Here is a 26,392-nt window from a genome sequence, read left to right as displayed (position 1 = left end):
AGTAAATTCTTGTTAAGTATATTATACTATTTTTTTAAAAAAAATAAAACATAATTTATAACTATTTATATCAACTAAACTCTGTAAGAAAAAGCTAGTAACTATTTTTTGTTTATATATATATATATATACCACAGAATATATTCCGTGTATACACCGTACATTTACTATAACTAAGCTGATTATAACAAAAAATAATAATAACTATAATTCAGTGTATAAGACGTAACAACACAAAATATTGTTTACGATGTATCTGTGTACATGTGGTTTGGAAAAAAACTATTTTTTTTTTTTTTTTAAAAAAAAAAAAGATATAAAATTATACATAGTATTATTATTATAATAAATGACATATAAATGTACTTTTAAATGTTGTACTACACACTAATCTTTTTGAACTATTCAAAATGTTTCGTACTATACTCAATTTTAGGGCTGGTACAAATTACATATTCATTTCGTTTTTAACGTAGTGTAAAAAAAAAAAAAAAAACTAAAATTATTTATTTATGTAACGCAAATACATGTTAAATTTTTGATACAAATTACATGTATTTAAATGAACCTATTTTAGTGTGCAAATTATGTAAAATACCATTATTAAATGGAATCATTTTTTATAGTGGAAAATTATAATAGTAAATATTTAATTTAAAGCTAGTTAATAGTAGTAAAGTAATAGTACTTACATTTCTGTTAGCGTGGAGATGCTTGAAAAAAAAATATACTGGCTTCTAGTTGTAGTGAACCGGTCTTGGTAAAGATGGTTCAGCACGATTTAACGACGAAGTCCACTTTGTCGTATGTGTAGGAAGTTTGAATTAAAAGTTATTTATTCACTGAGACAATGTATATAATAAAAGCAAGCCCGATGTATTGTTAAGTATAGAACAATGTCATCGGTCTATGCGTGAGTGAGGCTTAACTTTGTCTAATTCTTAATACTACCACAACCCATTTTATATTAAACTATTTGGGTGTAGTCCCCCAAAATATACGTACGTGTCATGGTAAACAGCAAATTCGACTATACGTTTCTATTTCATATTTTACTATAACCAATTATTTAAATACATATTTTTTAATCTTTAAAATATATATAATATATATATAAACGATTATTAAAACTATGTTCGTAATCCAATTATTTAATATATTAATATTCATTATTCTAAATCTAACCAACTAATATCAGCTCAGGGCAACAGGAATGAAGTAATGTAATATGCAGGATTTCTACATAGTGTTTCTACTGAACTAGCTGTATGTCTAATTCTTAATACTATCACAACCGCTTTTATATTAAACTATTTGGGCGGCGTAGTCTCCAAAATATACGTACGTTTCATAGTAAACAGGAAATTCGACTGTACGTTTCTATTTCATATTTTACTATAACCAATTATTTAAATACATATATATATAAACGATTATTAAAACTATGTTCGTAATCCAATTATTTAATATATTAATATTCATTATTCTAAATCTAACCAACTAATGTAATATGCCGAATTTCTACATAGTGTTTCTACTGAACTAGCTGTATGTCTAATTCTTAATACTACCACAACCGCTTTTATATTAAACTATTTGGGCGGCGTAGTCTCCAAAATATACGTACGTTTCTATTTCTTGTTTACTATAACCAATATTTAATTTTAATCTTACCTTGCTAAATTTACGTACCTTGCTAAATTGTATATAACCTTTCAAATCTGACATTGAAATGTAGAAGTCAATTACATTCTTTTAGATACAAATCGCACTTGTTATTACATTCTATTTTTCGAATATGAAAAGACGTACCTTTCAAATTTTTTCTAGTTAGTGTTTTAGCTGAACTGATTATTTTAGACTTAAGAGGAGGAGTAGAAGTGGTTACATATATAAGAGACTCATCGATACAGTATATTCAGTATACTTCAACAGATTTTACAATCTAGACTTTTTTTAATAAAATTAATTTAATTTTGAAAAAATGTCCTGCTACTCATTTAAAAGCGATGACGAGGAGTCGGTTGTATTTTCCGAAGTAAGTAAAAAAAACATTTTTTTTTTCTTTTTTTTATCACAATATAATATATAATTATTTTAATTAAAAAAATTATTAAATATTTTATGAAAAATTGATTTTGTAAACCGTCATCAGCTTATCGTCAATTTTAATTATAGGATAATATTGCAACAACATCTCAAAAAAAAGGTACATCGAAAAGGTTAGCTGTAAAACCGGAGAAGAAACCGGTATCGAAAAAGACGAAAAAGGTGAGTTATATAAATTTATGACATACTACGAAAAAGTAAAAAAAAGAAAAATATAATTTAATTATTATTTTATAGAGCACTGCTATTTGTTATACAGACAAAATATTAGATTTAATAACAGATCCAACTATACCAACCGATGCAGAGAACACCTTGAATATAAAAAAGGATGATTGTTCATTAACGGTTAAGACACCTGTAGACAATACAGCTGTAGATTACTGGACTATAGCACATTATAAATGTGCTAAAATTGCTAATGTTGCTCTGCAAGATAGGTAATAATAATAATAATATATATATATATATATTTAACTAAAGTGAAATATTTATAATAAAATTTAATTTAACCTAACCTAACTTTTTTAGATGGAAGCATGCTGAATGCTCACTCAAAATATCTTTAACAGGACAGCATCCGGATGATTTAACTACAGCCAAAGAAATGGTGACGCTCGTTCAATCTGTTTTCGACAAAATGATGCGACATCCCGCAAGAAGCTTCTCAGACACAGACCAAAAAAAATAAACTTATAAAATGTATGTAATAGGATATGGTGTTGGATTAATTTTATTTAATAAAAAAAAAATTTTATATTATATTTATTTTTTATTATTTAGATAAAAAAAAAAATAATAATAATAATTCATTTCGTTACCTTAACAGCAACAGCACGTATCTCATTTTGGGCAAATGAGATTTATATACCAAAATTTGAAACCTCCTTGCGCATAAAATGTTCATTATCATGCACGCTATAGAATCATTAGTTTCCCGCCAAAAGTAATTTCAGTGATAGCACGTATCGTAAATTCACCTGTGATAACACGTATTTGACCAATTTTACACGGTGAATGTAGAACGTCCCTCAAAATAACTGCGTTCTACTCAATATTAAGGTAATTATAATATAAGTAATTTATTATATATATTATGCATTGTATTACAATAATTATTTATTTGTTATTGGTTATTAACTTATTTAATATTCCAAAACTTTGTTAACATTTTGCATGATTCAAATACGTGTATTACGCGTATATACAATTTATATAAACTTCATTGTACACTATGTGCATTAACAAAAAAATTCATTGCCTTCTTACTTTGTATAATTTAATAACTTATTTTTAATGTTTCAAGTACTGAAATAAAGCATTTTATGTTTATTATAATGTATTAACTACCTATAGGTTAGTCATATTTTTTAAAACAATCTTAAGATTTTGTTTATTCACTGAGATACGTGGTTTTACATATTATTTTTTTAAATTTGATCTTACCCATACCTATAATATTAATTACTTAATTTAATATAAACCTATTACCTAATACCTATTTTATGTTTTCATTTCATTAATATAAGTTTTTACTGGCTCTAGGTATTAAAATGTCCAGAAGACGGTTGGATACAATTTTAAAATTAGCTGCATCTACCAGTCAACAAAATGAAAAACATAGCACTTCAATTTCAAGAAAATACTATTCACCGCCTGCCAGTCCTAAAACTAGAAATGTTCCTGTTGATCTACCTTTATTGACTTATGAAGATATAATTATGAATGCTGATTTTGTGTTTGAATATACTGATGATAATATCATTGCAGATATCCAGCTGATATTGAAACTGTATCAACTACTTTTCAGGTAACTAATATAGCTTCAACTAACCAAATTCAACCTTGTTATGAAAATCCAGCAGTCTTGGATGCTAATAGTCCTATTAAAAATGTTGAACAAAATGATATGAACTTGTTAACTGACTGTTAATTAATAATGTAAAAGATGTGGCAATGGATAATAATATAGAAAATGAGATTTTAGTCAATTCAAATGATGAATCAAATATTAACTGTGATAAAAAAACTAAAAACCGTAGTGTAAGATCCGAAAAGGTAAAATGGGAAAGGGAAACTTCAAAGAATAACAGAATGAATGGAGAAGTGTATACTGGGTATAAAAGAAATGGTAAAGTAGTTGAACACAATTTTAAAAGACCTGCTAGGGTTATTAAAAAATCTTGTACATCTAAAAGATGTGAAAAATTATCAAATAGATATTGTAAAGAGTTTGAGGAAAGCAGAAGATTGAAGATTTTTGAGAAGTTTTGGAATGCAACCTGGGAAGAAGAAAAAATGTTTGTTATTGGTATGGTGTCAAAAAATGTAGCTAAAGCAGATACAACAGGACTTGGTAGTTTAAGCAGAAGGACAAATACTTACAAATATTTTTTGGTGCATGATAATTTTGGAGAACCTTTACAAGTCTGCAAACTTATGTTTTTAAACACACTTGGTCTTAATGAGTGGATGTTACATAATTGGGTGAGAAATGCTACTCATGGTCTACCAGGAAAATTATTAAGTCCAAAAAGTTTAAAACTAAAAGAAAATGTTGGTGATAATAATTTAATTACTAATTCACCTAAAAGAGTTGGATTATCAAAAAGAATTGATCACCTTCGGTCGTGGTTTGCTAGCTTACCAAAAATGCCTTCTCACTATTGCAGGCAAAAAACAAATAGATTGTATCTAGAAGGACCATTTTTTAATAAGCAACAAGTTTTTGAAGCTTATAAACAAAAATGCAATGATGACAATCTGGTACCATTAAGTATCTGCTACTTTTATAATTTTATGAGAGAGAAAAAGTTATCTATATTTGTTCCACGAAAAGATCAATGTGACTTGTGTTCTTCTTATGAAATGGGAAACATAGATGACAATGTAATGGCTGAACATTTAGCATTTAAAAATAGAGCACGAGAAGAAATGAATTTAGATAAACAACTAGCAATAAATGAAAACAAATGTTATATGTTTACAATGGACTGTCAAGCTGTTAAGCTATGTCCTACTTTACAAGCTAGTGCACTATATTATTCAATGAAACTTAAAGTACACAATATGACCCTTTACAATATGGTAACAGGGCACTGCAAAAATTATTGGTGGCATGAAGGGTGTAGTAAGCCGACGGAGTCGTCTCACTATTTTCTTTTCTATTTTAACTCATTTACATATACTACGATGTTCTTCACATTTAAATATTTTATTATCATACTCGTAGCAATACGTAATTAAATTTGATGGCAATTTCCAAGAATCAAAGCGTATGGGAAAACACAGCCACAAACAACTTTTTCTTGCCCTTTTGACAAACAAGCCATGCACATAAATCATAGATGCGCACGCCTTGGTATAATAGCACAACAACAAGTCCAATCCAGGGTTAAGTGTCTTGGGCGCAAAACCACTTTTGTAGCTACAATGACAAATTCTATAACACACCTTTTTGTCCATTCCTAGTCTCTATCATGTACAACCAGGGGGTACAGAGAACCATATAAATACAGGTCTCTGTCCGTCTTATTTTTAGAATTAGTTTCACATTCACATAGAGCTAGTCTATGTCCAAATTTTAGATTAACTTTTTCTCGGGCAGCTACTTAACGTGCTGTCCTCAAATTCTTATACACTTGTTTTATTGTAACAAATTATAACTTTAATTTTAATAAACTCTTGTATTAACATTGTGTCTTTGTCTCACTTTTAAAACCCGTAATCTTTTCTCGACAACTTGATCCAACTGCAGATGTCAAGCACTCATTTATAAACGATAGTGAGAGATCACTACAAGGGGATGGTGACTTAGAAGCTTCAGTATTTGTATCAATTGTTTTATGTCATTTAGAGGAGTATTGTATGAAGGAGAAAAAACCTATAATAATCTATTCTGATGGTTGTGGGTACCAAAATAGAAATAAAATTATGGCTAATGCACTCCTTCATTTTTCTATCAAACACCAAGTTTTTATTGAACAAAAATTTCTTATTAAGGGTCATACTCAAATGACTTGTGATGGTGCACATTGCTTAATTGAAAAAAACCTTAAAGGTAAAGATATTTATTTACCTTCTGATTTTGTCAGAATTACAAAAGAAGCGAGAAAATCCCCATCTTGTTTTGAAGCAACTTTATTAAACTATGACTTTTTTTTAAACTACAAATCGCATCAAGTTTACAACTCCATAAGACCTGGTAGAACAAAAGAAGACCCAGAAGTTAAGGACATAAGAGCTATTCAATATAATCCCGAAAGTCAGCGCATTTTCTATAAATTAATGTTTGATGAACCATATACCATATTGCCTTTAAGCAAAAAATGTGATAAAATTAATCCAGATGTGCAATATGACAAACTGTATAAAAAACCAATCTCTATAAATTTATCAAAATGGCAAGATTTACAGAAACTCAAAACTTTTTTACCACAAGATACTCATCCATTTTATGATAATTTAAATCATTCAGCTACCTACAAATCAAGAAACAGTAATATTTAATATTTTATTACCAAACTTTATGAACATTTTTCTAGTTACCTATTTTAAATACCTACTATAATATTAAAATGTAAATGTAATCCTTATTATTTACTAAAGAGATCCGAAGATTGGAATTTTGTTTTAACAATTATATTCATTTTTATTTGTTGTTATTATTACATTTTATTACAACATTTTTATTATGATTCTATTTTATAACCTTTAAATATAATATTTAAGCTTAAGTTGTACCAAATGAATCCAAAGACTGGAATAGAATCTATAAAATATATTGTTACTTTTTTTGTTATTATTTTGTTGAAAATTTGTTACTTAACTATTTTATAAAAGTATTGTTTTAGTAATTTTAAGTATAATATTTATGCAATTTAATTATGCTTAATTCTTAGTTATACCAAATGAATCCAAAGACTGGAATATAATTTATAAAGTATATTAATACTTTTTTTGTTATTATTTTGTTAAAACTGTGTTCGGTACTTAACTATTTTATAAAAGTTTTTTTTAGTTATTTTAAGTATAATATTTAAGATTAATCCTTAAATTGTACCAAAAAAATCCAAAGACTGGAATAGATTCTATAAAATGTATTAATACTTTTTTTTATTATTATTTTGTTAAAACATTGTAACTGTCATTAAAAAAGAAGAAATGATAATTCATTTTTTATATTTTTAAAAAACTTCACCAAAATATTTTTCCTTCTTTCAGTTACGTGGTCTCGACATTATTATTTTATAATAATTCAAGGATTTTTTTTTTATAATAACGTATCTCTAAATTGAAATACCACGTATCTTATTGTGATGTGGCTAATTACACGTAAGTGGATTTTTCAGTAAATAATACAACTTTTTTCACTATTAGTTAAAAAAAACGTTGTAAAACTACTTAGATTAACAGAATAAATCTTGAATCCGGTCGATTAAGTATAAATTACTAATTAATTTAGTTTATTGTCTCTCCTGAAAAGTAGCGGAAATGAGATACGTGTTGTTGCTGTTAAGGTAGCGATTTATAGGTTAAAATAAAAATAAAAATAAAAAAAATAAAAATAAAAATATTGAAAGTTAGTATATACCTAAGTGGTATTAATTTCACATATTTTTTTTTTTTAACAAGAACGATAAATTAAAATAAATTAAGAAACTTTTTTTTATATTACATCACTAAATCTTGTAATATCATGTTCAACAATGAATTAAAATGAAATTGTAATAACTCGTACATAAATGAACAATCTTCACTTTGTATATTGCTGTAGCTAAAATCATAATTTTGAATATATTGATTTGTAAATTCGTTTCGTTGACAAGATGATGGTAACCCATTTACGTCAGACTTAATTAACGTATAAGCTGTATCAAACGTTTTTTGGTATGATTCCAATTTTTTCTGTTTTTCAACAATATACAAGTCAATAAAATGTTGTAATTGTTTCAAACGATGAAGATCAATATGAGATAATGTTATATAATTATCATTAGAATATAAAACTATAGTTGATTGGTTTACATTAACAGAGTAGAAAAAATTATAAGCTATCTTAACACGTTTACAACGAGTATGTAAATTTTCGATAATTGTATTAAAATTGTTTTCGCACATTAACTTACACCACCGATCAAGATCTAACGTTACAACTTTTTTAGTTAATTTACATTCTAATAATATAATAATTGAAATTTGCTTATTAACTAGAAGTCCAACGGTTACACTTTTCTTACTAAAAGGACGAATATCGAACACAGATTTTGATACAACGATTGATGGATTCATATTGATAAAATAAAAAAAAAACAGTAAACAGTATTTTTTTTCTAGAAATATGAGTATGATCACTAGACAGCTTAGCTCAAACTAACAAGTTTTGTTTATCCATACATGTTATATACTAAACAAATGTAAGGTTAAAAAATAAAAAAATAAAAAAAAATGTGAACGTATAGTTTCTAGTTGGATAAACAGTAAAGAGTTATTATACTTACCTATTGTGATAACATAGTTGTCATTATATTTATTATTATTATTATTATTATTTTTTGTAATATTATTAATTATGTTATGTTGGCAGTTATGTCAACTTGCTGAGCGTGTGCTCACTGATTTTTATTGTATATATATATATAAATAATTTTAGTGTGTTTTTTTGTAATGTTCACATATGTTGTTTTTAAAATATGTATCGTATTTCGAGTGCTACAAGGTTGTGTACTTACTTTTTAAATACTGAACATTTTTAATAAAATAAAACTGCTAAGTTACAAAACACAAAATGGTGTTACGTTTAACTAAATTAAACAGAGAAATAAAATAAAACATGGCGCAGTCGTTAAACTGAATAAGATTCATTTGGATGAAAATCGATGGACGTGTGAAACCTCGTGCGTAACACATGTGTGAAAATAAGTTAAAAATTATTAAGTTTAATAAATAAATTGAAGAATTGAAGATACGTAAGAATGGAGTTCAACAAGCCGAATTCACTTCAAATGACTGGCAATCTGGCTGAAAATTTCCGTACATTCAGGCAGAGTGTACAGATTTATTTTGATGCGACTGAATCGCATAAGAAAAGACAAGAAACTCAGGTAGCCATTTTACTAAATTTATTGGGACCCGATGCTCTTAAAATCTACAATACGTTAAAACCTAAAGAAAATACTGTCTTCGAAGTATTGAAAGCGTTGGAAGCATACTGTATTCCGAGAAAGAATGAAACAATGGAACTCTTCAAATTCTTCTCCCGTAAGCAGATGGAAGGCGAAAAATTTGACAAATTTTATGCTGATCTGAGAGAGCAGGTGAAATCATGTGGTCTGGGTCCGTGTGAAGACAAATTATTAAAATCACAAGTTATTCTTGGTGTGGCGGATCGAGATTTGCAAACAAGGTTACTCCGTGAAGACATGTCCCTGGAGAAGGTAGTGAACCAGTGCAAAATCATGGAGCAGATGGAACTCAACAGAAAGTTGGTTCAAGAAGAAGTAAAATTGGTCCACAACATCGAAGATGGTCAAAAGAAAAGTCAAAACGCAAAAGGAAGACAATTCAAGACAAACAGAAATCACCCGAATCAGTCTATGGAAAAGGTATCAGGTAAATTAAATAAGTCAAATACAAATATTAAAAATGTGAATTATATTAATGATTGTAATAGATGTGGTAAATCACATAAGGTAAGGGAATGCCCGGCATATAAAAAAAGTTGTAGTAATTGTGGTTTATTGAATCATTTTAAAAGCAAGTGTAGATCAGGAAAAAGTAAAATAGAAAATCAAGTTGACAATTTAGAAATGGAATTCTCAATAGATGCTTTAGAGGTAAAGGTCATGAATACAGAGCTAGCAGATGGAAAAATAAATAAATCTTGGATTGATAATATTACAATGAATGGTATTGAAACTAAAATTAAGTTGGATACCGGTGCTGAACTAAATGTAATGTCTTATAAATTATTTAAAAAATTGAATGGTCTAAATTTAAATAAAAGCAATGTAATAATTAAGTCATTTGGTGGTTATACTACAAATTCAAAGGGGAATACTTTAATTGAATTAATAAATAAGGGTAAGAAAATAAAAAGAGTATTTGAAGTAGTTGATTATGATGGCCTACCACTATTGAGTTTTGAGGCTTGTGTGACATTAAATTATAAATTATCTGAGGTTAGTGAAATAAACATTTTAAATAAACAAGTTGAAAGAGAAAAGTTCATACAAGAGAATAAAGATATTTTCGAAGGTATTGGAAAGTTTCCAGACATGGTCAAAATTAAATTAAAAATAACCCAAATCCGGTGTGTAACCCTCCTAGGAGAGTACCAATTAAAATATTTGACAAATTAAGAGATCAGTTAAATTTAATGGTTAAATTAGAATTAATAGAAAGTTGTACTGAACCGAGTGAATGGCAAAGCAACCTTGTAGTGATTGAAAAACCTAACGGCTCATTGAGAATATGTCTAGATCCAAAAGACATCAACGCTAATATAATAAGAGAATTGTATCAAATACCTACGCTTGAGGAAATAAGGCCTGCGCTTGCTAGTAAAAAATATTATAGTCTGTTAGATTTGAAAGATGGTTTTTATCATTGTGAACTAGATGAGGTGTCTAGTAATCTGTGTACTTTTAGTAGTCCTTTTGGATCATATAGGTTTAAACGATTACCATTTGGTTTATCAGTGGCCCCTGAAATTTTCCAAAGATTAATGATGAAATATTTTGGAGGTATTAGTGGTGTTCATATTTATTTTGATGATTTACTTGTTTGTTCAGATACTAAGTCTGAACATGATTTAATAATAAATAAGGTAATAGCAAACGCCCGAAAATACAATATTAAATTTAATGTAAAGAAGTTTCAATACTGTGTTAGTGAGGTAAAATTTTTAGGGTTCATATTTAACGAGTTTGGTGTTACTCCTGATCCAGAAAGAATTAGAGTAATTCAGGAACTAAATGAGCCAAAAAATAAAAAAGAACTCCAGTCATTTCTAGGTTTGATAAATTATCTAAGAGCTTTTCTTCCAAATTTATCTGAAATTGTAACCCCATTCAGGGAATTATTAAAAAAAAATGCTTTGTGGAACTGGAATAAACAATGTCAATTGACCTTTATTATACTTAAAGAATCTCTTTGTAACATACCGACCTTAAAAAATTTTAATGGCAAGTCTGGATTAGAAATTCAATGTGATGCTTCTGAAAAAGCAATTGGTTGCTGTTTATCTCAGATGAAAAGTCCTATACATTTCGCATCGAGATGTTTAAGTGAGACAGAGGTTGCATATGCTCAGGTGGAGAAAGAAATGTTAGCAATTTCATTTGCTTGTTCAAAATTTCATTCATTGATATATGGTCAAAAAATAAAAGTATATACAGACCATCAGCCTCTTGTTACTATTATGAAAAAAGATATTCATAAAATTCCTAATAATCGTTTAAAAAGACTTAGACTTAAGCTTTTAATATATGAGATAGAGGTACAATATTTACCAGGTCGTTTTATGTACGTTGCTGACCTTCTCAGTAGAAATTATATAAAAAGAAATAATTCTGGTGAAGAAAGTCTAAAGGATGTAATTCATACTGTGAGTGATATTGAATTAAAGTATAAAAATTCAAAAGAACAAGAGTTTATACAGAAAACACGAAATGATGAGGTGCTAGGTAAAGTCATGGAATATTGCAAGTTTGGTTGGCCTAAGTCAATTCATGAGGATGGTGAGCTCAAACATTATTGGAAGCTAAGAAATGAAATTATAACTAATAAAGGATTGTTATACTATCAAACTAGGCTGTTAATCCCAAAGGTGCTTAGAAATTACATTTTAAATAAATTACATGAAACTCATATTGGGATTACAAAGACTAAGGCTAGAGCGAAACAATTATTCTACTATCCAGGTATAAATGCCCAAATTGAAAACTTAATACTATCTTGTGCGGTGTGTCTGAAATTCAGTAGGTCTAAAATTAGAGAACCAATGTTGTCTCATAAAATTCCAGAAATTCCATTTTATAAAATTGCAATAGATATAGCTGAGTTCGGAGGGAAAAGCTATTTAATCGTTGTAGATTACTATTCCAGATGGATTGAAATTTTAAAATTATATAATAAAACAAGTTATGCAGTAATAGAAGTTCTTAAAGAGTTATTTAGTAGATTAGGTGTCCCTAATCAACTAATAGCTGATAATATGCCTTTTAGCAGTTATGCATTTATAGAATTTTCAAAGGAGTGGAATTTTCAAGTGATAACTTCAAGCCCACATTATGCGCAGAGTAATGGTTTAGCAGAACGAGGAGTTGGTATAGCAAAAGATATGTTGAGAAAAAGTAATTATACTGGTACGGATATTAACTTTTATTTGCTAACATATCGAAATACTCCTATCACTGGACTACAATATAGTCCTGCTCAATTGCTTCAGAGCAGAGAACTGAGAAGTACATTGTTTGTAGATAAAGATAAATTTAAACCTAAAGTAGTAAAGTGTCATGATAAAATTTTGAAAAATAAAGAAAAGCAAAAGTATTGGTATGATAAGTCAGCAAGGAAAGTATTTGAAAATTTCAGTGAAGGTCAATTAGTATATGTGCAAGACAAATTTAATAAAAAATGGAGTGAAGGTACAATTCTTAAAAGACTATCAGAGCCTAGAAGTTATTTAGTTAAGCTTCAAGGTGGTAATATATTGAGGAGAAATGTGCAATGGTTAAAAAATAGAGTAAATAAAGACTATGAAGAAAATACTGAAAATAATTTTGAGGATAATGTAATTGAAGATGAAAACACTCAAAATAATGTGGTTAGCAAAAATACTGAAAATAATTTTGAGGATAATGTAATTGAAGATGAAAACATTCAAAATAATGTGGTTAGCAAAAATACTGAAACTAATTTTGAGGATAATGTAATTGAAGATGAAAACATTCAAAATAATGTGGTTAGCAAAAACACTGAAACTAATTTTGAGGATAATGTAATTGAAGATGAAAACATTCAAAATAATGTGGTTAGCAAAAACACTGAAACTAATTTTGAGGATAATGTAATTGAAGATGGAAACATTCAAAATAATGTGGTGAGCAATAAGACTGAGACAAAAACAAAAAGGGGTAGGGTAATCAAAAAACCAAAAAGATTTCTATAATATAATAATTTTGTTTATTTATTATTCATTTATTATTTTGTTCTAGTTAAGAAATTGTGTTATATTATAATATAATAATTTTGTTTTATATACTGTTAAGAATTTAATTTAATTTAATTTAATTTAATTTTATTTAAGTTTCTTATTATTTCTTATTATATATGTACTTCTGAAATTTATTAATTAGAAATTTATCTCAATAAGGGAGATGTGATAACATAGTTGTCATTATATTTATTATTATTATTATTATTATTATTATTTTTTTTTGTAATATTATTAATTATGTTATGTTGGCAGTTATGTCAACTTGCTGAGCGTGTGCTCACTGATTTTTATTGTATATATATATATAAATAATTTTAGTGTGTTTTTTTGTAATGTTCACATATGTTGTTTTTAAAATATGTATCGTATTTCGAGTGCTACAAAGTTGTGTACTTACTTTTTAAATACTGAACATTTTTAATAAAATAAAACTGCTAAGTTACAAAACACAAAATGGTGTTACGTTTAACTAAATTAAACAGAGAAATAAAATAAAACACCTATCTAATTCGATAGAACCTGAAACATTTTTTAAAAATCATTAACATATTAAATTTAAATTAGACGCGTTATCCCACTAGGCTATACGTTCACGAGGTATTAAATAAGTTATTAACACATTTAAGTTTATTAAATTCAGATTTTTTTTTATTGAAATATAAAAAGTTAAAAAAAAAAAAAAAAAAATATTTATTAAATGAACTAAACAAACAGTATCATATGACCTTGATCCACAATCACAATCACAAATGTTGATAATCTTACCATATTTTTTTACTACATTTTCAACAAACTGATTTCCTTTTGATAATAATACAAAAACACATTTCGGATTCCATCTTGAATGTTCAATCCATGGATTATCTTCTTTTTCCCAACGATGCAATATAAGACCGCAGCAAAAACATTCAACAATATCTTTTTCCCTGAATATATAAAACCGCTTTCAGCTAATGAGTATTTATCTTGAGATGAAGTCAACGGAAATAAATTGAATGTTTTCAATCTTGATATAAATGTAGTGAATTCTGGATATGTAGGATATGCATTGTTTCGTACTAACGAAACAAGTGAACAAAAACTGTTGTTAATTTGTTGAAAATTCATTTTTTATAAAAAAAATAAAAAAAACTTAAATGAATTAAACTTGATTAAACTAACAGAACCTGATTGAACGATGGTTGAATATTAACTGAACTGTCTGAACTGGAATGAATTCAGTAAAACGACTTTTATCTATAATTTATTAAAAAAAATGAAATTACAGTGTAACCTGAATGTTTAACTTACAACGGAAATAAATAGTGTTGAAGTGTATATACACTGTTTAAACTTTATGTGTAACAGGGGAAAAAATAATTGGTTAAAGGCGGAAACTATACCTTAAATTTTAAAATCACCGCAGTCAAAAGTGCGCAGAACATACATTATGGTTTTTGAAAATCAGTGTTTTTTTACTGGTACAGCGGAGAAAAAAAAGTTTGAGGGGGAAAATCCACCTAAAAATTTTAAAATCACCGCAGTCTGGTAGAGCGGAGAAAAAAAAAGTTTGAGAGGAAAAATCCCCCTTAAAAATTTGCAATCTCCGCAGTCAAAAGTGCGCAGAACATACAAATGTATACTACTTATAAGGCTATAATCCAATAAACATAGAATATAATAGATAAATATACATACTTAATTCATGAGAAGTAGACGGCATCAGAGATTTTTTATAGGTATTACTTTGTGGCATATATATTTTTTTTTGGAGATTTGACTACCCATATTTCACTTTCACTTCCATCAGAATCTAAATAAATAGTAAATATAGCAAGCGACAATAATTGTAGTTATAGAATTTAAAAATATAATGTCTCATTTATAAATGGCTGTCAGTTTATCACTATTTTGTATTTCCTCATACATTTTACTTTTATTCCAAAATACCATAACTATCAACTTTATGAATGCAAATAAGAAATGGTTCAAAGAAAACAAAATCAAATGATGAACTGATAGCATTGAAACTTAGAGCTCTCATCAGATAAGTAAAATGTAAATGTCTAACTGTTTTTAAATATACAATATAGGTACATGTTATTATATTTTAAACTTATATAAACACCTATAATCCAAAAATAAAATATAGTAGATAAATACACATACTAGGTTCATGAGAAGTAGACGGCATCAGAGATTTTTTATAGGTATTACTTTGTGGCATATATTTTTTTTTTTTGAGATTTGACTATCAAAATTTCACTTGAATCAGAATCTAAAATAGTAAATATGGCAAGCAACAATTATCTAACATCTTACAAAATTACAATTATACTAGGTAACAAAATATAATTGTATACATACTCTTTACACCATTAAAATTATCCACATCTATGTTTTTTTTTTTTTTGTACTTCGGTGGACTTTTATAAATACTTTTATTTTTTAAGCTTAATGATGAACAACTTTTTTTACTTTGCTTTTTATTATAATACATTTCTTCATCAACCGATGATAACTCTGATGTAGTTGTGGCTTTATTCGCTTTTAATTTAGCTTCACTTAGAGAATCTGAAATTAAGTAAATAAAACAACATGCAAGTAATGTTAGATAGGTGTCTATTTATTGAATATTTAAGTACACCGATACTTACATGTTTTTTCACTCGTTTTCTTAGCATTTAGTATTGAATGTCGAAAATCATCGGGTTTTATATTTTGTTCAATAAGTTTATTAATATTTTGACATTTTTTGGGCCATACACTAGATCCATTACTATACCAAGTATTTGGTACTGCTTCCACAGAATCATCGTCTTAGAAATGAACTACTATATACATGCTTTCTAAAAATAAATTATTTTTAATATAAATAACAACTAAATAAAGAAATATTTTACCAGCTACTTTACAAGAACAATATATATGTATACTCCGTTCCAAAAGAGAAGACACCGGTTTTGCGCAGCTCGAATGACGAGCGTAGCAACGCTTTACCACAATTTCCCCCACTACCATACGCCGATAATCATTTCCGAACTTTACCGACTATTGTCGATGTGTATACACCGAATTACAAAGAATGAAATCAATGCCGTACAACAAAATTAAACAAATACAAGTTACTGCGTAATAATTATCGGTTTCCCAAATAATTATGTCTGAATTATGCTTGGTCCTATATAAATAGCTGTACTTAAAAAAAATTAATTTTATTAGCAAGCATAGTACTTATTAATAAGTCCATAATAAAAAATACGGAATTTATTATAGATTAAATTAGATATATCTGTATGATAAATATAAAATACACAAATATTGAAATAATAATGTACAAACAAGTAACTATATAATGTATAAAAAATAAAAAATTGTCAATAGTAAAAAAACTTCAGTCACAAAATATACAAATTAAATAGTTACACATGAAAAAAAAAATAAAAAAATTGTCAATAGTAAAAAAACTTCAGTCACATAAAATATACAAATTAAATATTTACACATAAATTAAAAAAACATTAAAAATCAGAATCATCTTCGTCATCAGAATTGCCGATAGTTAGTACAACTGTCTGTTGTTCTGCCATCAGTTCATCAATCAAATTGTCCATGTACCAAAACTTGTCTTCTGCTTTCGTGGTGTGGCTGATAAAGTTTTTCCACGTCTCAACAGTAACTTTTGCAGTACCTTTGATTAGAAGATTACGTACGTCAGCTAGCTTAAAAGTTTTGTTATTGGCTTTTATGTGATTTTTGACGACAGACCAAACTAATTCTATAGGATTTAGCTCACTGTGGTAGGGAGGTAAACGTAAGACTACTTTGTTTTGCTCCTTAACCATTTCGTCAATTACATAGGTTGAATATAAAGGTTTCAACCGTTTTACCACTTCTAATAACTCCGGAATTATCATCGAGTTATCGATTACCTCCCCTTTACTTGTAAGCCAATTGATGATGTCTGATTTTCGCCATTGCGTAGTTGGACATTTCTCTTTTTTCACTGAGTGATAAGGAGCGTTGTCCATCACAATCTCTCAATTTTCCTTGAGTCTCGGCAAAACACCTTCCAACCAATCACGAAAAGAATCCCCATTCATCTCGTCGTGATAGTCTTGGGTGTTTTTTTTAGATTCGAAATAAAGAAGCCCACCTGGAACAAATCCGTCTTCGGACCCTATGTGAACTACTATGAGTCGCTTCCCTTTACCTGTGGGATTGACTGCACCTGTTGATAGTCCCTGGGAAAAAGCGTCTTGGCTAGATTGTACAGTATTGTCACTCCATATTCTGCTAGTAACATCTCCAGCATTCACCCAAGTTTCGTCGAGATAATAAATTTGACGACCTTCTTCTCTGTATTTTCGTAAATCTCTAATGTACTGTCTTCGCTAAAGAATTATCTCGTTTTTTTGAAGTAACGCGCTGTTACGACCTCGTTTAGCATATTCGAATTCCATTGATTTCATTAATCGATATAATGATGTGCGGGAGAAACTTGGTAGACTTTGATCTTCATTAACTACCGTCAAAATTTTATCTGATGTCGGCAGTTCACGATTAAACCAAAACTGATGGATTTTCCTTCTGATGGCATATTTATCAAAATCGTCAACTTTTGTTTCAACGTTTTTGAAAATTTTTATTTTATTTGGCGAAGACACTGTTTTGTTTTCGCGATATTGGGCAATTGTGTTTGAAATTGTCTTTTGACCAATTCCCAATTCCTTAGAGAGGATTTCGCGTGCCTTTCTAACAATCAAATTTGGATCGACTGCCAATTTGGATTTATACGCATTAATAATCATTTCACGTTGACGTGAACAAACAAACTAAAAAAAAATAAATATATCTTGTTATCTACATTTTTATAAAAATGAAAATCGACTTTTTCAATTTTAAACGTTTTTAAATGAAGTGAGAAATTTAGTACTGCAATAGTAATATTACTTAACATTTTTTTTAAAATTTTTTTATCACAATAATAGTTTTTTAAAAAATGTTTGAAAGCGAGAATATTATTTACCAAGCACTGGATTTGCACAACATTAATTTTTATAAAAAACATTTCGAAATTTAAAATTGAAAGTATTTTAAAATTGTAGATTTATTTAATAAATTATTTTAAAACAATAAATGTATACCATATAATTATTGTAACTAACTTTCGAGTTCAAGAAGTTTTAAATTGTGTTCGAATTATTACATCGTATTGTATTTTATTTTCATACCCTACCTATCAAAATCGAATATTCACGTGTTGGGTTGATTTTTTTTACAAAAGTTAAGTTTATAAATGAATAATGAGCAGTTTTATATTACGTAATTTCCAGTGTTGGTGAAATTACTATTTTTTGGTAATTAAATTACATTACTAATTCCTTATCAAAATTGTAACTAAATTTTTTTAAGTTAATTTTTTTTTGAATAACTGTTAATAATAGTTATTTGCCTTATAACTTATATAGTTATATACAGTTCACATTTGTTATATAAAAGATAACGTAGTGAATTAAAATGCTGTATACCATAGGCGTAGCCAGACTTCTTGTTTAGGGTATGCACAATTTGAAGATTATTTTTTTTAGAAAGGAATACAAGTTTAAATTTAGTTAATTATTAAATTGATTTAAATATATTGTTACAACTTATACAAATATTTACCAATACAAAATTAAAATTAATTAAGTAATTACAATAATTAACATGACATGTTTAATCACTTTAATGTTTATACAATTGAATATTAATTATTATAAAGTCATTCTTCTTTTATAATCAACTTTATTTTTGAAGTCATCTATAACAGCGTCGACATCAATATGTACCGCAATTTCTTGTTCAATTGCTATAAGCATTAGACTATTCAATCGTTCTTGGACCATTGATGTTCTTAATTTTGATTTAACTTGAGTTAATTTGGAAAACGATCTCTCACATTTACAGCTGGTAAGTGGTAACTGGAATAACTGAGAATTTTTTCAAAACAATGCTAAAATTATTAAATAAAACATTTCTGTTAAACATGTTTAACCACTGTAACCAGATATGTAAGATTGATGTGCTTGATTTGGTTAACTTTTTAGGTGTTGTATCATCTTTTTTTTAAATTTGAATTTCGCTAACAAGTTCATCGTAATTACACTTGTTATGGGCTACGAGATATCTATAAGATATCTACGAGATTACAAGGCTAAGTTAGTATGACCATGCCTTGTGTCAAGGGTAATGCGGATGCTACTATGACCATGACACGTGTCGGGATAGTTAGCGCACCAATAATTACAGTGCACTAATGATGCATTTGAGATGTTATTGCACATTCTCAAATTCGTGTCCGAATTTGCAACAACAACAACAAGGACACCTGGTTTTACCCAGAAGGCGACAACACGACGTAAACAAGAGACGCACCACAATATATAAGGGAGCCCGAAGACCAGCAACGGCAGATGTACCAAAGCTATCAACAACTGAGCACTTTCACGTCACTCAGCCACTTATTTATTTGTTACATGTATTTTGTTTGTATGCAATAAAACATATTACGTTATTAAGTTTAACTTTCATTCAAATTAACCATTTGGATTCAAATCTGATACTGGCACGCAACACACTTAAAATGATTAGATAAAATATTCAAATCTGTATTAGTAATATCCAAGTTTAATAATTTATCTATTGAACTTATTATATTTATAGTATCTTGATTAAATCGTTCATCTAAACCATTCATAATTATATCGAGCATTGGATAAAATGACCCGAGTCTTAATTCTTGTTCATTTGTATCTGGAAAGAACTGATTACTACCACCATTATCAATTCGTAGTGCAATTTCACGTTTTTTAGGTTTTGGTATAGTTACATCTAAATTTGTACACATAGAAACAGTTAAGTCATAAATACATTTAAAGTTACATTCAGAACGCATATCATTAATAGCAGACCTAAGAGATTTAATGTAGTTCATAGCAGATAATAAATCACAATTTTCACTTTGTAAATATTTACTTACTTTATTAATCATTGTAAGTATAGGATCCATCATATAAAGTCCAAGTATAAAATTAAAATTTTTAAGTTGATATAATAATCCACGTCCTTTAGCATTAACATCTGTTTGTTTAGTTGAATAAGTAATATTTTCTAAGGCTTTAATCAGTGCTAAATAATTATGTTTTATAGCACTGACGGCTTCTGACCTACATGCCCATCTTGTTGTTGACAGTGACTTCATAGTTCTCAATGTAACATTTATTTGTTTAGAAATGTTCTCAAGAATAGCATGACGAACAGCACTTCCTTCTATAAAAGCATATGTTAGTTGCACTACTCCAAAAAATTCAAAAACGATGCGATTTTCTTTAGAAGACGTACAAGCATCAACTAGTACTAGGTTTAGGCAGTGGGCGTAACAATGTACATACATAATACTAGAATTCATTTCTTTAAATTTTTTTTGAACACCACCTATTGAACCTGACATGGCTGCTGCTCCATCAAAACAAACTGATGTAATATCATTCCACTCAATAGTTAAACTTGATAACATTTTGGATAGTTCATCAAATATTGATTGAGAATCAACTTTTTCAACTCTATGAAGACCAATAAAGCGTTCAACAGGCATGTAAGTGTCTTCATCAAAATATCTGATAACAAGAGAAAGTTGCTCATTGTGCCCTAAATCAGTTGTCTCGTCAGCTATAATAGACACAGGTTTGCACTTTATCGATGAAATAATAGACCGAAGCATAACATTTTGAATACTTTTGATAATATCATTTTGAATATCTGGACTTAAATAGGTTGAATTTTTTGGAGCATTTTCTAAATGATCCTTCATTACTGGATCATACCTAGAAATAAGTTCAACAATTTCTAGAAACAAACCTTTTTCTAAACTTTTTGAATTTTCATCATGAACACCTAATGCACGACCACCTTTTGCTATAGTTATTATTATATCAATTAGTTTTTTCATAATTATACGGTTATTAATTCTTTTCTAGTTGTACATCAATGGGAATTTCTTTTAAATATGATGATAATGTTTGAACACTACTTATATGAATAGATGACATTTGATGTAATTTGAATTTTTTTGTAGCTATGTTCCATCCTCTGAATCCAGTACTAATAAAGGCAGGATCGGAATGATCTCTATGTGATGTTATGTCCATGCTAAAATAGTGACAAGCAAAACAAAAAGCAGCATCCAAAGCTGAACTATACTCTAGCCAATTAAAATCTTTATACCAAAGAGCATGAAAACTTCTATTTGAAACCCCAATCTGTCTCCTTGGAAATGTAATAACTGGTTGAAAAGGACCTTTTTTTATTCTGTCATACCTTTCATATCTATTTTCTGGCATTCTGTTAATTGGATCTAAAGGATCACCAGCGATATCAACTATTTCTGGAATATGATTAACAATAGTCTTGTAATTGTGATCAACTTCTAATATATTTTCCTGAAAAATTAAATTAGTTAATTAAAATTAAATTGGTTTGTTAATTAAGAATACATACTATTTCTTTATTATTAATGTTTTGATGATAAGTGGTATCTGTCTCGTCAATATTTAATTCAACCAATGTACATTTCTATAATATTATAAAAATTTAATAATTTATTAGACATAGTAATAATAAGTAATAAACTTATAATTATATTATTATTAAAATAGTAATAATATTATAGTATTATTATTATCAGGGCTCGTGAGTTCATGCTCTAAAAAATGCCTAAATAAGTATGCATTTATGCACTAAAAGCTGGAAAAATATACATAGAAATATGCCTTTAAAAGTTTAGAAATATGCATTTTATATGCAATAAAAATCTTAAAAATTAAAAACGTTATAGGTAAATTTTGGAATAACAAAATTTCAAATAACCAAATTTTTGGTAAAAATACTTTAAATAAGCCCTGATTATTATTATATTAATAATATTTTAATAATAATAATAATTAATAAGTAATAAACTTATAATTATCTTATACTATTTATATTGTTATTATCAATTATGCTAGTGTGTTTAGCAATAAATAAATAAAAAATAATTAAATATTAATAACTTACAATATAATAAATATACTTACATTTTTAAAAAATAATTGCATTTTGGTTTGTTTCTTTTTGTCCATATTTTGTAGAGTATAGAGTATAATATGATATTTGAATTACTACTAAACAATTAAATGACTAAATAAAATGTAATATTTAAGAATATGGCAAACTAGTGGATAGGTGATGGGAATTATCTATACACAGACATAACATACACTGAACACTGAACTAACAATGATTTCGATATTTCAGTATGTAGTGGGAAAGGAGTACGTCTTGTATCGATATTCGTTATTTGTTATTTGCTATTCTTTACTTTCCCGCTGATTGTCGATAAGCGTGACACGCACACGAGTCAAAGGAAATTTAAAGACCAATATAGATATTTGATGGTTTTTCTTAAATTTAGTAGTGTAGAATTTATAGTGGTATACTGGTATGACGATTATGAAACAATGCGGGTATTGCCGTATTGGTTTGACAGACGAATTCAAAACAGTTAGTGGGAATGGTACACTTGGCTATTCTGCTATACCTACTTGTACATTGACGATTATTCGAATATTCGTATATAATACAGAAAATATTAAATTAATAAATTTAAAAATGCGCGTCCAACATAGTGTTGTCAGTTTGTCACTTGTAGGTATTTGACACCAGTGGCGTATCCAGAATTTTTTTTTTTTTTGGGGGGGGGGGGGGTTAATAAAAGTGTAACATAAAATTGTATTGAATTGTGTGTTTTTATTATAATAAATTATGATACATTAAATATTTTATAAGTGTATAACTATTTTACAACGCCGATTATATAAAGTTAAAATATGTAAATATTTATTTTTTTTTTTAAACTATACATTTATATTCAATTTTCGTTTCGATTTTTTAGCAAGTTCATCTAGAACATCATTAATATCCACGTTAATATCGCGATGAATATTAAGTAAGGCTAAACCATTTAAACGAATTTGTCCAGAAGAATTTCTTAAATAAGTTTTTAAACGACGGAGTGTTGAAAACGATCGTTCTCCCGTGGCAGTAGATACTGGAAGTGTAATGAATATTTGAAGAAGCTTAGATATTATTGGATAAACATTTGGACAGGTTTGGAAGTATACTTCAATAACATTTTTGTTCTTGAGTTCAGTAGATGTTAAAGTTGAATATTTAGTGTACCACAAATCTAATTCTCCGTTTAATAAATTATCATTTAAATTTGAATCGATACATTCATCAACTATATCTTGATATGTTTCTACTAACTGTTTGAATTTACCTTTAATCTCTTCAGATATTTTCATTTCTATCTTGGGTAAAATACAATCAAAATTATTCAAGACAATCCTGTGTGATATAAATCTATCGTTCAATTGGTCTAGAAAATTATCTATAAAAGGTATGAATAATGAGACTCTCAAAAAATATTCTGGATTATCTGATTTACATTGACGTGGCAAACTAACAGTAATATCAAATTTTTCACACAATGTTATCACAGATAAAAATAATTGTTGAAACTGTACATCACAATTTTCTCTAATTTCCTGAATATTATTTTGAATATTATATGCAGCTTCTAGTGCAGTTTTTAGATCTAGATTTACTGTTTGAAGATAGCGGCTGAGAGGGAAGCTTATGGAAAGTATTTTTACTAAAATAGCTAAAGCAGTTTGAAATTTTAACTGTCGTATCGCAGTAAGACCAGTAAGTAGATGACTTGCAGAACTAGAAGTGTCAGAATCTGGCCAAAGTGTAATTCTATCTAATGCATGTAAAATGGCTGGTTGAAGTTCTTCAAATAATATAACTGCATCATGGCGATCAACCCATCGAGTTGCACATAGATTTTTTAGTTTAAAACGATTAGTCTGTGGAAATATCTCTACTATTGATAATTGCAAAATACTTTGCCTTTTTGGATAACCAAAAAAAGTACTTACACTTTGTGTAGTACCCATACAATTTCTTATCTCTGGGACTTTATAGCTAAAAGTTATAGCTAAATTTAAACAATGAGCACTGCAATGTAAATAAAAGGCACTAGGATGTTCATCCCGAATAAATTTTTGTACGCCATTATATCTGCCACTCATTGCTGCAGCTCCGTCGTACCCTTGCCCAGTTAAATATTTAGTATTTAGTCCGAAGTCAGTCATACTTTTCAATATAACATCAGATAATCCTTTTCCTGACATATTTTGAATTTCGATAAATTGTAAGAAGTCTTCTCTAATTTTATTTGCGTCTAAGTCGACATAACGAACACATAATGTAATTTGTTCTTTGTTAGAAACATCTGTCGTTTCATCAGCCAAAATGGTGAACGATTTAGATTTATTAACATTAGCTACCAAATGTTCTAGAATTAATTTATTGCAGACTGATATTATTTCGTTTTGGATCAATGGACTTAAATAGGTGGCATTTTTATTGGCAGTTTCTAAATAATTTTTAAGCACATTGTCACCAGAATCGATTCGAAATTTAATTAGCTCTCTGAAATTTCCCTGATTTTCTGTACTAGCATGTTCATTTAGATCAATAATTCCCGAATCTCTATGCCCTCTTAACGAAATTCCTTGATTTCCGCAAAATAAAATGGTTTTTATAATTGGACGGAGACGATCTCTGTTATCATTAATTTCTTTTTTTAATGCTTCATTTATCTGTCTGTCAATTGGTTCAACTTTTTTAAATCTTATTGCCAAAAAACTATCAAATTTAATTTGATTAAGTTTGTGGTAATGATTATTTTGGTGGTCCTTAAACAAATCTTTGGCTTTTTTCCAATTATTATATTTTTCAATAACTAATTTCCCAGGATTTTGATGACCACCCTTTCCTAATCCATCTGATGGTGGGAACAAAATACAGGTCAAACAAAAAGCCCCATCTTGTATTTTTGAGTAACGAAGCCAACAGAACTCATACGTCCAATTTATTTGAAATCTTAAGTTCCTATTGCCACTTTGAGGAAATTTATAATTTGGATCAGGTCCCCATATATTTTTTAAAATATCTATTTTTTCTTCAGCTGACCACTGAAAATTAATATTATTTGGGTATTTTAATAAATATATTGTTAATTAGTATTTATGATGAATGTACAAAACATAAAAAAATAATAATTCGCATCAGAAGCGTAACCTTTCATATAAATCTAAAATCTTTATAAAATATAAATAATAGTAAATCTTACCTGTTTTCCTATGTAGTAAGAAATATCTTTTCGTGCTTCAAAAGTAGAAACTAAATTTTTTGTATTATCCAATAAATCAGAAGCCGGAATTTTTGATTTCGTCGGTAAGGAAATTTCATTATTTTGAACAACGTTGTCGTTAAGTTTTCGTTTTTTAATAGCTTGCGAAGATGTTGAGGCGAGTGAAGATTTCAATAATGTTTTCATTTGTTATTCTTGATGCTCATTTTATGTGTGTGTAATATAAAATTATAAGACACTAATATAAATCGAAAGCACAGCACAAAAGTTGTTCCGCGATCAGTGTAATCACTATAGAGTACAGACTGACTGCGCAAACATTTCAATACAGGCAATTATGAAAAACGCTATCGAAGTATTCGAAAATGCACTAAGGTTTAAGAATGTAAAAATACATTGGGAATTATAATTTGTAAGATATCGATATCGCAATCGCAGAAACCGCTAATTGGTTTTAATATTATGTTATCTGTATTCTGTATCATACTGTTTTGTAATTTGGATTTGCTAGTTATTAGTAAGTTTTACGTGCGTCGTACACTATACGATAAGTTATCTTGAAAGTTACTAGAATGTAAAAGTTATAATATTTTGACGCGTAATGGTGACCGCTGGGTGTCGCGTATTGTGTTGGTCGAACATTAAATTAATTAAATATTGAACAATTTTCGGGAGGGGTTACAACCCCCTAACCCCCCCTGGATACGCCACTGTTTGACACTTATTATTTATATATTATATAAATATATAATTAAACCAAGGTTTTGGCAATAATTTTTTTT

At 28.1% G+C, this 26,392-nt stretch overlaps 6 protein-coding genes and 1 pseudogene across 6 annotated transcripts; 3 read left to right on the top strand and 4 right to left on the bottom strand.

The window, feature by feature from the left end:
* The first annotated feature begins 1,845 nt into the window (after positions 1-1,845).
* Positions 1,846-2,800, top strand: LOC126555062 (uncharacterized). The gene is made up of 4 exons (XM_050210028.1): positions 1,846-2,038; positions 2,179-2,271; positions 2,347-2,549; positions 2,641-2,800. The coding sequence occupies exons 1-4, from the start codon at positions 1,985-1,987 to the stop codon at positions 2,798-2,800; spliced, it is 510 nt and encodes a 169-aa protein (XP_050065985.1). The 5' UTR covers positions 1,846-1,984.
* A 6,080-nt stretch (positions 2,801-8,880) lies between these two features.
* LOC126555061 (uncharacterized) lies at positions 8,881-10,403 on the top strand (the record flags this gene model as incomplete). Its single annotated transcript, XM_050210027.1, has 1 exon — positions 8,881-10,403. A coding segment is annotated over exon 1 (1,320 nt), but the record flags the coding sequence as incomplete, so codon positions are not given.
* Positions 10,404-10,408: 5 nt separating this feature from the next.
* On the top strand, positions 10,409-13,600 carry LOC126555055 (uncharacterized protein K02A2.6-like). The gene has a single exon (XM_050210022.1). It carries the CDS (start codon positions 10,487-10,489, stop codon positions 13,280-13,282), a length of 2,796 nt encoding a protein of 931 aa, XP_050065979.1. The 5' UTR covers positions 10,409-10,486; the 3' UTR covers positions 13,283-13,600.
* Positions 13,601-13,834: 234 nt separating this feature from the next.
* Positions 13,835-14,505, bottom strand: LOC126555060 (death-associated inhibitor of apoptosis 1-like; annotated as a pseudogene).
* A 2,325-nt stretch (positions 14,506-16,830) lies between these two features.
* LOC126555059 (uncharacterized) lies at positions 16,831-17,340 on the bottom strand. The gene has a single exon (XM_050210025.1). It carries the CDS (start codon positions 17,338-17,340, stop codon positions 16,831-16,833), a length of 510 nt encoding a protein of 169 aa, XP_050065982.1.
* Positions 17,341-19,901: 2,561 nt separating this feature from the next.
* On the bottom strand, positions 19,902-21,299 carry LOC126555058 (uncharacterized). The gene is made up of 2 exons (XM_050210024.1): positions 20,795-21,299; positions 19,902-20,707 (listed from the first exon to the last, which is right to left on the bottom strand). Exons 1-2 carry the CDS (start codon positions 21,297-21,299, stop codon positions 19,902-19,904), a joined length of 1,311 nt encoding a protein of 436 aa, XP_050065981.1.
* Positions 21,300-21,312: 13 nt separating this feature from the next.
* LOC126555057 (52 kDa repressor of the inhibitor of the protein kinase-like) lies at positions 21,313-25,796 on the bottom strand. Its single transcript, XM_050210023.1, has 4 exons — positions 25,590-25,796; positions 25,160-25,431; positions 23,248-25,087; positions 21,313-21,789 (listed from the first exon to the last, which is right to left on the bottom strand). The coding sequence occupies exons 1-4, from the start codon at positions 25,794-25,796 to the stop codon at positions 21,313-21,315; spliced, it is 2,796 nt and encodes a 931-aa protein (XP_050065980.1).
* Between the last annotated feature and the right edge of the window lie 596 nt (positions 25,797-26,392).

This window comes from Aphis gossypii, unplaced genomic scaffold (assembly GCF_020184175.1).
Source record: "Aphis gossypii isolate Hap1 unplaced genomic scaffold, ASM2018417v2 Contig00697, whole genome shotgun sequence".
Taxonomy (NCBI): Eukaryota; Metazoa; Arthropoda; class Insecta; order Hemiptera; family Aphididae; genus Aphis; species Aphis gossypii.
The sequence above is the reverse complement of the archived record's forward strand: the minus strand, read 5'-3'. Positions and strand labels throughout refer to the sequence as shown.

Excerpts from the sequence above, each read along its gene's own strand:
- LOC126555055 (XM_050210022.1), top strand. The coding sequence starts at position 10,487 with ATGGTTAAATTAGAATTAATAGAAAGTTGTACTGAACCGAGTGAATGG.
- LOC126555059 (XM_050210025.1), bottom strand. The coding sequence starts at position 17,340 with ATGGACAACGCTCCTTATCACTCAGTGAAAAAAGAGAAATGTCCAACT.
- LOC126555057 (XM_050210023.1), bottom strand. The coding sequence starts at position 25,796 with ATGAAAACATTATTGAAATCTTCACTCGCCTCAACATCTTCGCAAGCT. Across the intron at positions 25,088-25,159 it reads TGGAAAAAAGCCAAAGATTT|ATTTAAAAAAGTTGAACCAA; the intron begins GTTTAAGGACCA and ends TTTGGCAATAAG. Across the intron at positions 21,790-23,247 it reads AACGAAAATTGAATATAAAT|GAAAATATATTAGAAGTTGA; the intron begins GTATAGTTTAAA and ends TTAATTTTTCAG.
- LOC126555062 (XM_050210028.1), top strand. The coding sequence starts at position 1,985 with ATGTCCTGCTACTCATTTAAAAGCGATGACGAGGAGTCGGTTGTATTT. Across the intron at positions 2,039-2,178 it reads AGTCGGTTGTATTTTCCGAA|GATAATATTGCAACAACATC; the intron begins GTAAGTAAAAAA and ends TTTTAATTATAG. Across the intron at positions 2,272-2,346 it reads TATCGAAAAAGACGAAAAAG|AGCACTGCTATTTGTTATAC; the intron begins GTGAGTTATATA and ends ATTATTTTATAG.
- LOC126555058 (XM_050210024.1), bottom strand. The coding sequence starts at position 21,299 with ATGAAAAAACTAATTGATATAATAATAACTATAGCAAAAGGTGGTCGT. Across the intron at positions 20,708-20,794 it reads TGGAGCAGCAGCCATGTCAG|TACTAGTTGATGCTTGTACG; the intron begins GTTCAATAGGTG and ends GCCTAAACCTAG.